Source organism: Oncorhynchus mykiss, chromosome 30, assembly GCF_013265735.2.
Source record: "Oncorhynchus mykiss isolate Arlee chromosome 30, USDA_OmykA_1.1, whole genome shotgun sequence".
NCBI lineage: Eukaryota > Metazoa > Chordata > Actinopteri > Salmoniformes > Salmonidae > Oncorhynchus > Oncorhynchus mykiss.
In genome coordinates this window covers 6637152-6650473 of record NC_050570.1, presented here as the reverse complement: position 1 = coordinate 6650473, position 13322 = coordinate 6637152, and the positions used below count along the sequence as shown (strand labels likewise).

The following is a 13322-nucleotide window of genomic DNA, read 5'->3' as shown; positions in this document are numbered from 1 at the left end:
GAGAGATATACCTGCTGGAGCGCGTGCTACAGGTGGGTGCTGCTATGGTGACCAGTGAGCTGAGATAAGGTGGGACTTTACCTAGCAGGGTCTTGTAGGTAACCTGGAGCCAGTGGGTTTGGCGACGAGTATGAAGCGAGGGCCAGCCAGCGAGAGAGTACAGGTCGCAGTGGTGGGTAGTATATGGGGCTTTGGTGACAAAATGGATGGCACTGTGATAGACTGCATCCAATTTATTGAGTAGGGTATTGGGAGCTATTTTGTAAATTACATCGCCAAAGTCGAGGATCGGTAGGATGGTCCGTTTTACGAGGGTATGTTTGGCAGCATGAGTGAAGGATGCTTTGTTGCGAAATAGGAAGCCAATTCTAGATTTAACTTTGGATTGGAGATGTTTGATGTGAGTCTGGAAGGAGAGTTTACAGTCTAACCAGACACCTAGGTATTTGTAGTTGCCCACATATTCTAAGTCAGAGCCGTCCAGAGAAGTGATGTTGGCCGGGCGGGCAGGTGCAGGCAGCGACCGGTTGAAGATCATGCATTTAGTTTTACTTGTATTTAAGAGCAGTTGGAGGATATACAGTGTGAGAGGCAAGAGGCCATCAGCTGTGTTCTTAGTCTCTAGAGAGAGAGACACAGTGACGTGACAGTGACCTCTCTGGCTCTTCAAACCTGAAACTGAGGTGTGTGTGTTTGTGCGAGCGTGCACATATCCTGTGTGTGTGTGTGTGTGAGATTGACAGTGTCATGCCCTGACCTTAGAGATCCTTTTTATTCTCTATTTTGGTTAGGTCAGGGTGTGACTAGGGTGGTTACTCTAGTTTTTTGCATTTCTATGTTGGCCTGGTATGGTTCCCAACCAGAGGAAGCTGTCTATCGTTATCTCTGATTGGGGATCATATTTAGGCAGCCTTTTTCCCACCTGTTGTTTGTGGGATCTTGTTTTTGTGTAGCTGCCTGTGAGCAGCCCAGAACGTCACGTTTCGTTTCCTTCTGTATTGTTTTTGGTGAGTTTCATATTGATTAAACATGTAGAACTCTAAGTACGCTGCTCCTTGATCCGTTCATTCAGACGAACGTGACAGACAGCTCATGAAGACATAACGAGTTTGTGGTAAGTCACTCTGTCTCTCCTCTCTGTGAGGACAGACAGGCGGACGGACAGCAGCACGACTGTAATGCATATAATAAGCCTTTAGAGTTTTATTGTGTATTATAAACTGTGTGGTTTGAGACCTGAATTATGATTGGCTGACAGCCGTGATATATCAGACCGTATACCACAGGTACGACAAAACATTCATTTTTAATGCTCTAATTACGTTGGTAACCAGTTTAATAATAGCAATGAGGCACCTCGAGGGTTTGTGATATATGGCTAATATAGGGCTGTGTCCAGGCACTCCGCGTTGCGTCATGCTTAAACAGCCCTTAGCCGTGGTATATTGGCCATATACCACACCCCCTCGGGCCTTACTGTTTAATTACATTATGTCCCCACTGTCTCCTGCCAGAGCACACTTCCATGTACTTTTAATGATCAAATAAATCAAACCAAATTCAGAGATGGATACTACAACTGAACCCTAGCTGGCTACTCAGACCAACCAGCCTTCATCTTCTCAGCCTGGCTCTGTTGTTGTGTCTTCACTGTCTCCTGCCAGAGCACACTTCCATGTACTTTTAATGATCAAATAAATCAAACCAAATTCAGAGATGGATACTACAACTGAACCCTAGCTGGCTACTCAGACCAACCAGCCTTCATCTTCTCAGCCTGGCTCTGAACCAAGTATAGCCATGAACCTGAACCTGGCTGGGGTTCCAATGTCTCAGTGAGGCAGAGTGACTGGTTCCAATGTCTCAGTGAGGCAGAGTGACTGTGGTTCCAATGTCTCAGTGAGGCAGAGTGACTGTGGTTCCAATGTCTCAGTGAGGCACGGTGACTGGTTCCAATGTCTCAGTGAGGCAGAGTGACTGTGGTTCCAATGTCTCAGTGAGGCAGAGTGACTGTGGTTCCACTGTCTCAGTGAGGCAGAGGGACTGTGGTTCCAATGTCTCAGTGAGGCACGGTGACTGGTTCCAATGTCTCAGTGAGGCAGAGTGACTGTGGTTCCAATGTCTCAGTGAGGCAGAGTGACTGTGGTTCCACTGTCTCAGTGAGGCAGAGGGACTGTGGTTCCAATGTCTCAGTGAGGCAGAGTGACTGGTTCCAATGTCTCAGTGAGGCAGAGTGACTGTGATTCCAATGTCTCAGTGAGGCAGAGTGACTGTGATTCCAATGTCTCAGTGAGGCAGAGTGACTGTGGTTCCAATGTCTCAGTGAGGCAGAGTGACTGTGGTTCCAATATTACAGTGAGGCAGAGTGACTCTGGTTCCAATGTCTCAGTGAGGCAGAGTGATTGTGGTTCCAATGTCTCAGTGAGGCAGAGTGACTGTGGTTCCAATGTCTCAGTGAGGCAGAGTGACTCTGGTTCCAATGTCTCAGTGAGGCAGAGTGACTGTGGTTCCAATGTCTCAGTGAGGCAGAGTGACTGTGGTTCCAGTGTCTCAGTGAGGCAGAGTGACTGTGGTTCCAATGTCTCAGAGTGACTGTGGTTCCAATGTCTCAGTGAGGCAGAGTGACTGTGGTTCCAATGTCTCAGTGAGGCAGGGTGACTGTGAGTTCAATACCAGTGTAACAGTTTTGCTTCCGTCCCTCTCCTTGCCCCTACCTGGGCTCGAACCAGGGACCCTCTGCACACATCAACAACTGCCTCCCACGAAGCACCGTTACCCATCGCTCCACAAAAGCAGCGGCCCTTGCAGAGCAAAGGGAACAACTACTTCAGGTCTCAGAGAGAGTGACGTCACCGATTGAAACGCTATTAGCGCGCACCACCGCTACACTAGCTAGCCATTTCACACAGGTTACACTAGCATGGGCCACATGCACTGAATGTGTCACTACCAATGCTGACAGTTCAGTAAATCACTCTGGAAATTAACATATCATTACTTAGGCGCAACATGGAGCTAGCTCATATAAACATGTACATAAGTCCATATTCAAGACATAAATGCACTGACTCACTGTACTGTAAGTCATTTTGGATAGGAGCGTCAGCTAAATGACCGTATTACTAGCTAGGGCTATGTAGCTAGCTCACGTAAACATGTGCATGGCATGTGGTGCAAAGGAGGTTGGTGGCACCCTAATTGGGGAGGACGGGCTCGTGGTAACGGCTGGAGGCGGAATGAGTGGAATGGTATCAAATACATCAAACACATGGTTTCCATGGTTTCCATTGTTTCCAGGTGTTCGATGCCATTCCATCTGTTCCGTTCCAGCCATTATTATGAGCCGTCCTCCCCTCTGATGTGGTGTCATATTGAATCTGGTAATGTTACCAGTTCTGTCTGTTTGAATAAAAATCATCTGCTAAATGACCATGTTATTACTTAGGGGCTTGAAGTAATGGGAAAAGGTCTGTCGTTTTAGTGTCTTCACTTACTTTGGAGTCCAGCAGGTCGATGCTGTCCAGGCTCTTGCTCCTGTGGATACGACCTTTGATCCTGCGTAGCGACGGCTTGGCCTGATGTATGCTGCTCACAGACGACGATGCAGAGATCGAGCCGCTCCCGTGTCCTAGCCCGTGACCGTGTCCGTGTCCCTGACCTTGGCCTTGACCCCGGCTGGCTCTGCCGTGTGGGAGATTGCCGGGGTGGAGGAGGCTGGGGTGAATCCTGAGGGTCGGACAAAAACATCCCATCAGGATCATCATACTGAACTCCGAGAATAGAAGAGACGAGAATATAAATTGTCACTGAATGTCAAATTGGTTGCAGCCCATGTAGTACTGGTGATCTAGAGGAGAGAGAACGTGCTAGAGCAGGGGAATTGAACCCATGTAGTACTGGTGATCTAGAGGAGAGAGAGAACGTGCTAGAGCAGGGGAATTGAACCCATGTAGTACTGGTGATCTAGAGGAGAGAGAACGTGCTAGAGCAGGGGAATTGAACCCATGTAGTACTGGTGATCTAGAGGAGAGAGAGAACGTGCTAGAGCAGGGGAATTGAACCCATGTAGTACTGGTGATCTAGAGGAGAGAGAACGTGCTAGAGCAGGGGAATTGAACCCATGTAGTACTGGTGATCTAGAGGAGAGAGAACGTGCTAGAGCAGGGGAATTGAAACTACAAACAATTAACAAGTGGACAAGTGCCTGGCCTCTAGTGTTAGCAGGACTGTGTCTTAGTGCCTGGCCTCTAGTGTTAGCAGGACTGTGTCTTAGTGCCTGGCCTCTAGTGTTAGCAGTACTGTGTCTTAGTGCCTGGCCTCTAGTGTTAGCAGGACTGTGTCTTAGTGCCTGGCCTCTAGTGTTAGCAGGACTGTGTCTTAGTGCCTGGCCTCTAGTGTTAGCAGTACTGTGTCTTAGTGCCTGGCCTCTAGTGTTACCAGTACTGTGTTTTAGTGAATGAACCACAGTGTTATCAGTACTGTGTCTTAGTGAATGAACCATAGTGTTAGCAGGTAGCTATGGAACCGCATGGCACTGGGCCAATTGTGCACCGCCCTATGGTACTCCCAATCATGGGCGGTTGTGATACAGCCGGGAATCGAACCAGGGTCTGTAGTGACGCCTCTAGCACTGAGATGCAGTGCCTTACACCTCTGTGCCACTCGGGAGCAGCCTCACACAGTAAGGTGTGGTTACACCAGGCACTACTTCCAGTGATCAAACCAGAAGCCTGTGTGTTTCTCTTTTTTCCCAAGTAGTGCAGGGAAGTCCCTCCCATAAGATAGTAGGAAAAGAAGGAGGAGCGAGAGAACGTGCCAGAGCAGGGAGTTTAACCCATGTAGTACTGGTGATCTAGAGGAGAGAGAACGTGCTAGAGCAGGGGGTTTAACCCATGTAGTACTGGTGATCTAGAGGAGAGAGAGAACGTGCTAGAGCAGGGAGTTTAACCCATGTAGTACTGGTGATCTAGAGGAGAGAGAACGTGCTAGAGCAGGGGGTTTAACCCATGTAGTACTGGTGATCTAGAGGAGAGAGAGAACGTGCTAGAGCAGGGAGTTTAACCCATGTAGTACTGGTGATCTAGAGGAGAGGGAACGTGCTAGAGCAGGGAGTTTAACCCATGTAGTACTGGTGATCTAGAGGAGAGAGAATGTGCTAGAGCAGGGAGTTTAACCCATGTAGTACTGGTGATCTAGAGGAGAGAGAATGTGCTAGAGCAGGGGAATTGAACCCATGCATTACTGGTGATCTAGAAGAGAGAGAACGTGCTAGAGCAGGGGAATTGAACCCATGTAGTACTGGTGATCTAGAGGAGAGAGAACGTGCTAGAGCAGGGGAATTGAACCCATGTAGTACTGATGATCTAGAGGAGAGAGAACGTGCTAGGGCAGGGGAATTGAACCCATGTAGTACTGGTGATCTAGAGGAGAGAGAACGTGCTAGAGCAGGGGAATTGAACCCATGTAGTACTGGTGATCTAGAGGAGAGAGAACGTGCTAGAGCAGGGGAATTGAACCCATATAGTACTGGTGATCTAGAGGCAGCGGCTTAGACTCAATTTGTTCCTTATTTCAAATGTTATTTATTTATTTATTATTATGTTTAAAAAAAGTTAGTTTAGAGTTTTTATTCCTCTATATATATTTATTTTGGTTTATAAATATTTTTCCCCAATTTCGTGATATCCAATTGGTAGTTACTCGAAGGTGGAAAGCCATGGGTCCTCTGAATCACGACCCTGCATCTTGACACACTGCTCACCTAACCTGGAAGCCAGCCGCACCAATGTGTCGGAGGAAACACAGTGAAGCTGGCGACCAAAGTCAGCGTGCATGCGCCCAGCCTGCCACAAGGAGTCGCTAGAGCGCAATTGGACAAGGACATCCCAGCAGGCCAAATCCTCCCCTGACCCGGACGACACTGGGCCAATTGTGCGCCGTCTCTTGCGGTCGCGGCTGGCTACGACAGAGCCTGGAATCAAACCCGGATCTGTAGTGACGCCTCTAGTACTGTGATGCAGTGTCTTAGACCACAGCGGCACTCGGGAAGGCTTTGACTGACTTGACAGGACATGCTTAACCAGGATTTACTCTCAAACGATACTTGAGAGAGGAGAGGAAAGGGAGGGAGAGAGGAGAGAGAGGGAGAGGGAGAGGAAAGAGGGAGAGGGAGAGACAGGAGAGAGGGAGAGGGAAGGGAGAGAAGAGAGAGGAGAGAGGGAGAGAGGGAGAGGAAAGGGAGAGACATGAGAGAGGGAGAGACAGGAGAGAGGGAGAGAGGGAGAGACAGGAGAGAGGGAGAGAGGGATAGACAGGAGAGAGGGAGAGACAGGAGAGAGGGAGAGAGGAGAGAGGGAGAGAGGAAAGGGAGAGACAGGAGAGAGGGAGAGGAAAGGGAGAGACATGAGACAGGAGAGAGGGAGAGACAGGAGAGATGGATAGATGGAGTGAGGGAGAGAGGAGAGAGAGAGAGGGAGAGGAAACGGAGAGACGGGAGAGAGGAGAGAGGGAGAAGAAAGGGAGAGACAGGAGAGAGGGAGAGAGGAAAGGGAGAGACAGGAGAGAGGGAGAGGAAAGGGAGAGACATGAGAGAAGGGAGAGACAGGAGAGAGGGAGAGGAAAGGGAGAGACATGAGAGAAGGGAGAGACAGGAGAGATGGATAGAGGGAGTGAGAGAGAGAGGAGAGAGGGAGAGGAAAGGGAGAGACGGGAGAGAGGGAGTTAGATCCATTTCCATTTTAAGTGGCTGACTATGATACTCCAGAGGGTTTTGTGACTAAATGTTTAAAAGGTGGTGAAAGAAAAAAAGAGGAATAATCTATGAGCGGAAACAGAGCGAAAGAAAAATGCCTTTTTAGATGGAGTTTCTGTGAGAAACGCATAATAACAGAACAACAGAGTTGAAAGGTCACTCCGGTCAGCTCTCACTCCTTCTACACCCATCACCTGGAGCAATGAAAGACGCCAGGCGAGGGCTTTTTAGACAAATGCGACAGAGCCAAAGTGACTAAGACGAGCAGCTGACAGGAAAGAGAGTCTCTGGATGCACGACAGACCCAAGCTAGTCTTGCACAGTCAGAGGCCATCTCTTACACGCTGATTCTAGAACGGACATCGGCCAATAGCCTTCAGGCAGGAAGTCAGAGAGAGTAACTTAATGCCTTCTGCAACAGTGGGATGGCTAGATAGTGTCTATGTCACTAATGGTACCCTATTCCCTACATACTGTAATACTTTTGATCAGAGCCTTGTGGGTACTGGTCAAAGTAGTGCACTATATAGAGAATAGCTCTGGTCAAAGTAGTGCACTATATAGGGAATAGGTCTGGTGAGAAGTAGTGCACTAAATAGGGAATAGCTCTGGTCAAAGTAGTGCACTATATAGGGAATAGCTCTGGTCAAAGTAGTGCACTATATAGGGAATAGGTCTGGTGAGAAGTAGTGCACTAAATAGGGAATAGCTCTGGTCAAAGTAGTGCACTATATAGGGAATAGCTCTGGTCAAAGTAGTGCACTATATAGGGAATAGGTCTGGTGAGAAGTAGTGCACTAAATAGGGAATAGCTCTGGTCAAAGTAGTGCACTATATAGGGAATAGGTCTGGTGAGAATTAGTGCACTATATAGAGAATAGGTCTGGTCAAAGTAGTGCACTATATAGGGAATAGCTCTGGTCAAAGTAGTACACTATATAGGGAATAGCTCTGGTCAAAGTAGTACACTAAATAGGGAATAGCGCTGGTCAAAGTAGTGCACCATATAGGGAATAGCTCTGGTCAAAGTAGTGCACCATATAGGGAATAGCTCTGGTCAAAGTAGTGCACTATATAGGGAATAGGTCTGGTGAGAATTAGTGCACTATATAGAGAATAGGTCTGGTGAGAAGTAGTGCACTATATAGGGAATAGCTCTGGTCAAAGTAGTGCACTATATAGGGAATAGGGTGCCATTTGGAGACGGCTGTCCTAGTCTGTTTTTGATCTACATTGTTTAATAGAATACATGTACAGGTGTTATGACGGAGATTATAACCGCCACTCTACGTGGAACAATGATTCATCAACACATACACACACACACACACACACACACACACACACACACACACACACACACACACACACACAGAGTTCCAAGCGGCACCCAGCAGGCTTTCAGAAGGTCAGGAGATCATTTACGTCTGTTCTGCTTACTGTAAGACTTCATCTTTTTGAAGGTAAAGCTCCACAGTTGAGTGGTGCAGCGGTCTAAAACACTGCATCTCAGTGCTAGAGGCGTCACTACAGACCCTGGTTCAGCGGTCTAAAACACTGCATCTCAGTGCTAGAGGCGTCACTACAGACCCTGGTTCAGCGGTCTAAAACACTGCATCTCAGTGCTAGAGGCGTCACTACAGACCCTGGTTCAGCGGTCTAAAACACTGCATCTCGGTGCTAGAGGCGTCACTACAGACCCTGGTTCAGCGGTCTACAACACTGCATCTCGGTGCTAGAGGCGTCACTACAGACCCTGGTTCAGCGGTCTAAAACACTGCATCTCAGTGCTAGAGGCGTCACTACAGACCCTGGTTCAGCGGTCTAAAACACTGCATCTCAGTGCTAGAGGCGTCACTACAGACACCCTGGTTCAGCGGTCTAAAACACTGCATCTCAGTGCTAGAGTCGTCACTACAGACCCTGGTTCAGCGTTCTAAAGGCACTGCATCTCAGTGCTAGAGGCGTCACTACAGACCCTGGTTTGATTCCAAGCTGTAGGGTTTGGGTTTGGCCGGGGTAGGCCGTCATTATAAATAAGCAGAACCTCTATCAGCAGGCCATCAACAGAACCTCTATCAGCAGGCCATCAACAGAACCTCTATCAGCAGGCCATCAACAGAACCTCTATCAGCAGGCCATCAACAGAACCTCTATCAGCAGGCCATCAACAGAACCTCTATCAGCAGGCCATCAACAGAACCTCTATCAGCAGGCCATCAACAGAACCTCTATCAGCAGGCCATCAACAGAACCTCTATCAGCAGGCCATCAACAGAACCTCTATCAGCAGGCCATCAACAGAACCTCTATCAGCAGGCCATCAACAGAACCTCTATCAGCAGGCCATCAACAGAACCTCTATCAGCAGACCATCAACAGAACCTCTATCAGCAGGCCATCAACAGAACCTCTTATTTATAATGCTCTCTACCCGCTCTCTAAGTACTTCTTAATTCACACACTTACACACACACACACACACACACACACACACACACACACACACACAAGTGTTTGACGTAGTGTTTTGGTAACTATTGGCGACGCTGAACAGCAGCGTGCATCAGAGAGGCAGCAGAGATGTGTATGTAGAGACAGAGACTGGGAAATCTCAAGCTAGACACTGTGTGTAGGAACAATCTCCTTTTTCATTAGAAGGAGGCTGTCTAGCAGTAACATGGATATACAGTGCCTTCAGAAAGTGTTCATACCCCTTGACTTATATTCCACATTTTGTTCTGTTACAGCCTGAATTCCAAAATGGATTACAGAGATGTTTTTTTTCTCTCACCCACCTACACACAATATCCCAGAATGACAAAGTGAAAACATGTTTTCAGAAATGTTAGCAAATTTACTGATAACGAAATACAGAAATATATCATTTACATTGTATTCACACCCCTGCGTTGTGTGCCAGGCTTGTAGAGTCATACCCAAGAAGACTCGAGGCTGTAATCGCTGCCAAAGGTGCTTCAACAAAGTACTGAGTGAAGGGTCTGAATACTTATGTAAATGTGATATTTCCGTGTTTTTATTCTAAAAAGAATTGCAATAATTTATAAAAACTTGTTTTTGCTTTCTCATTATGGGGTATTGTGATGTCATTATGGGGTATTGTGATGTCATTATGGGGTATTGTGTGTAGATTGATGAGGGGGAAAAAACTATTTCATCCATTTTAGAATAAGGCTGTAACGTAATAAAATGTGTAAAAAGTCCAAGGGGTCTGAATACTTTCCGAATGCACTAATTACTTAGCATGTAACTAGCCATAACCACTTAGCATATAACTAGCCCTAACCACTTAGCATGTAACTAGCACTAACCACTTAGCATGTAACTAGCACTAACCACTTAGCATGTAACTAGCACTAACCACTTGGCATGTAACTAGCACTCACCACTTAGCATATAACTAGCCCTAACCACTTAGCATATAACTAGCCCTAACACTTAGCATGTAACTAGCCCTAACCACTTAGCATGTAACTAGCCCAACCACTTAGCATGTAACTAGCACTAACCACTTGGCATGTAACTAGCACTCACCACTTAGCATATAACTAGCCCTAACCACTTAGCATATAACTAGCCCTAACCACTTAGCATGTAACTAGCCCTAACCACTTAGCATGTAACTAGCCCAACCACTTAGCATGTAACTAGCACTAACCACTTAGCATGTAACTAGCACTAACCACTTAGCATGTAACTAGCACTAACCACTTAGCATGTAACTAGCACTAACCACTTAGAATGTAACTAGCACTAACCACTAACCATATAACTAGCCCTAACTACTTATTTTTATATTTTACTAGGCAAGTTAGTTAAGAACAAATTCTTATTTTCAATGACAGCCTAGGAACAGTGGATTAACTGCCTGTTCAGGGGTAGAACGACAGATTTGTACCTTGTCAGCTCGGGGATTTGAACTTGCAACCTTCCGGTTACTAGTCCAACGCTCTAACCACTAGGCTACCCCTACAGAGGGTGTAACTAGCCCTAACCACTTAGCATGTAACTAGCACTAACCACTTAGCATGTAACTAGCACTAACCACTTAGCATGTAACTAGCACTAACCACTTAGCATATAACTAGCCCTAACCACTTAGCATGTAACTAGCCCTAACCACTTAGCATATAACTAGCCCTAAAGCCACTTAGCATGTAACTAGCCCAACCACTTAGCATGTAACTAGCACTAACCACGTAGTATATAACTAGCCCTAACCATTTAGCATGTAACTAGCCCTAACCACTTAGCATATAACTAACCCTAAACTTAGCATGTAACTAGCCCTAACCACTTAGCATATAACTAGCCCCAACCACTTAGCATGTAACTAGCCCTAACCACTTAGCATATAACTAGCACTAACCACTTAGCATATAACTAGCCCTAACCACTTAGCATGTAACTAGCCCTAACCACTTAGCATATAACTAGCCCTAACCACTTAGCATGTAACTAGCCCAACCACTTAGCATGTAACTAGCACTAACCACGTAGCATATAACTAGCCCTAACCATTTAGCATGTAACTAGCCCTAACCACTTAGCATATAACTAACCCTAACCACTTAGCATGTAACTAGCCCTAACCACTTAGCATATAACTAACCCTAACCACTTAGCATGTAACTAGCCCTAACCACTTAGCATGTAACTAGCCCTAACCACTTAGCATATAACTAGCCCTAACCACTTAGCATGTAACTAGCACTAACCACTTAGCATGTAACTAGCCCTAACCACCTAGCACTAACACACTGTAGGTAAATAAGATCAATGTCCCATTATGACGCACACAGATCCAGTACAGAGTGATAATGTAGTTCAGTACAGAGGGTGGTGATGTACTGTAGTCCAGTATAGAGGGTGGTAATGTACTGTAGTCCAGTACAGAGGGGGGTAATGTACTGTAGTCCAGTATAGAGGGTGGTAATATACTGTAGTCCAGTATAGAGGGTGGTAATGTACTGTAGTCCAGTATAGAGGGTGGTAATGTACTGTAGTCCAGTACAGAGGGGGGTAATGTACTGTAGTCCAGTATAGAGGGTGGTAATGTACTGTAGTTCAGTACAGAGGGGGGTAATGTACTGTAGTCCAGTATAGAGGGTGGTAATGTACTGTAGTCCAGTACAGAGGGGGGTAATATACTGTAGTCCAGTATAGAGGGTGGTAATGTGCTGTACATAGGGGGGTAATGTACTGTAGTCCAGTATAGAGGGTGGTAATATACTGTAGTTCAGTACAGAGGGTGGTAATGTACTGTAGTTCAGTACAGAGGGTGGTGATGTACTGTAGTTCAGTACAGAGGGTGGTAATGTACTGTAGTCCAGTATAGAGGGTGGTAATGTACTGTAGTCCAGTATAGAGGGTGGTGAGGTACTGTAGTTCAGTACAGAGGGTGGTAATGTATTGTACATAGGGGGGTAATGTACTGTAGTCCAGTATAGAGGGTGGTAATATACTGTAGTTCAGTACAGAGGGTGGTAATGTACTGTACATAGGGGGGTAATGTACTGTAGTCCAGTATAGAGGGTGGTAATGTACTGTAGTCCAGTATAGAGGGTGGTGAGGTACTGTAGTTCAGTACAGAGGGTGGTAATGTACTGTACATAGGGGGGTAATGTACTGTAGTCCAGTATAGAGGGTGGTAATATACTGTAGTTCAGTACAGAGGGTGGTAATGTACTGTAGTCCAGTATAGAGGGTGGTAATGTGCTGTACATAGGGGGGTAATGTACTGTAGTCCAGTATAGAGGGTGGTAATATACTGTAGTTCAGTACAGAGGGTGGTAATGTACTGTAGTTCAGTATAGAGGGTGGTGATGTACTGTAGTTCAGTACAGAGGGGGGTAATGTACTGTAGTTCAGTACATAGGGGGGTAATGTACTGTAGTCCAGTATAGAGGGTGGTAATATACTGTAGTTCAGTACAGAGGGTGGTAATGTACTGTAGTCCAGTATAGAGGGTGGTAATGTACTGTAGTCCAGTATAGAGGGTGGTAATGTACTGTAGTCTAGTATAGAGGGTGGTAATGTACTGTAGTCCAGTATAGAGGGTGGTAATGTACTGTAGTCCAGTATAGAGGGTGGTAATGTACTGTAGTCCAGTATAGAGGGTGGTAATGTACTGTAGTTCAGTACAGAGGGGGGTAATGTACTGTAGTCCAGTATAGAGGGTGGTAATGTACTGTAGTCCAGTACAGAGGGTGGTAATGTACTGTAGTCCAGTATAGAGGGTGGTAATGTACTGTAGTCCAGTATAGAGGGTGGTAATGTACTGTAGTCTAGTATAGAGGGTGGTAATGTACTGTAGTCCAGTATAGAGGGTGGTAATGTACTGTAGTCCAGTATAGAGGGTGGTAATGTACTGTAGTCCAGTATAGAGGGTGGTAATGTACTGTAGTTCAGTACAGAGGGGGGTAATGTACTGTAGTCCAGTATAGAGGGTGGTAATGTACTGTAGTCCAGTACAGAGGGTGGTAATGTACTGTAGTCCAGTATAGAGGGTGGTAATGTACTGTAGTCCAGTATAGAGGGTGGTGATGTA

At 46.3% G+C, this 13322-nt stretch overlaps 1 protein-coding gene across 9 annotated transcripts in view; it reads right to left on the bottom strand.

Moving 5' to 3' along the window:
• LOC110522713 (tight junction protein ZO-1) overlaps positions 1 to 13322 on the bottom strand; it is a 176674-nt gene that overhangs the window by 144706 nt on the left and 18646 nt on the right. For all 9 annotated transcript variants that reach the window (XM_036969345.1, XM_036969350.1, XM_036969351.1 and 6 more), the window contains exon 2: positions 3495 to 3726. In XM_036969345.1, the coding sequence (XP_036825240.1) occupies positions 3495 to 3726 (232 nt within the window). The remainder of the gene's footprint in view (positions 1 to 3494; positions 3727 to 13322) is intronic.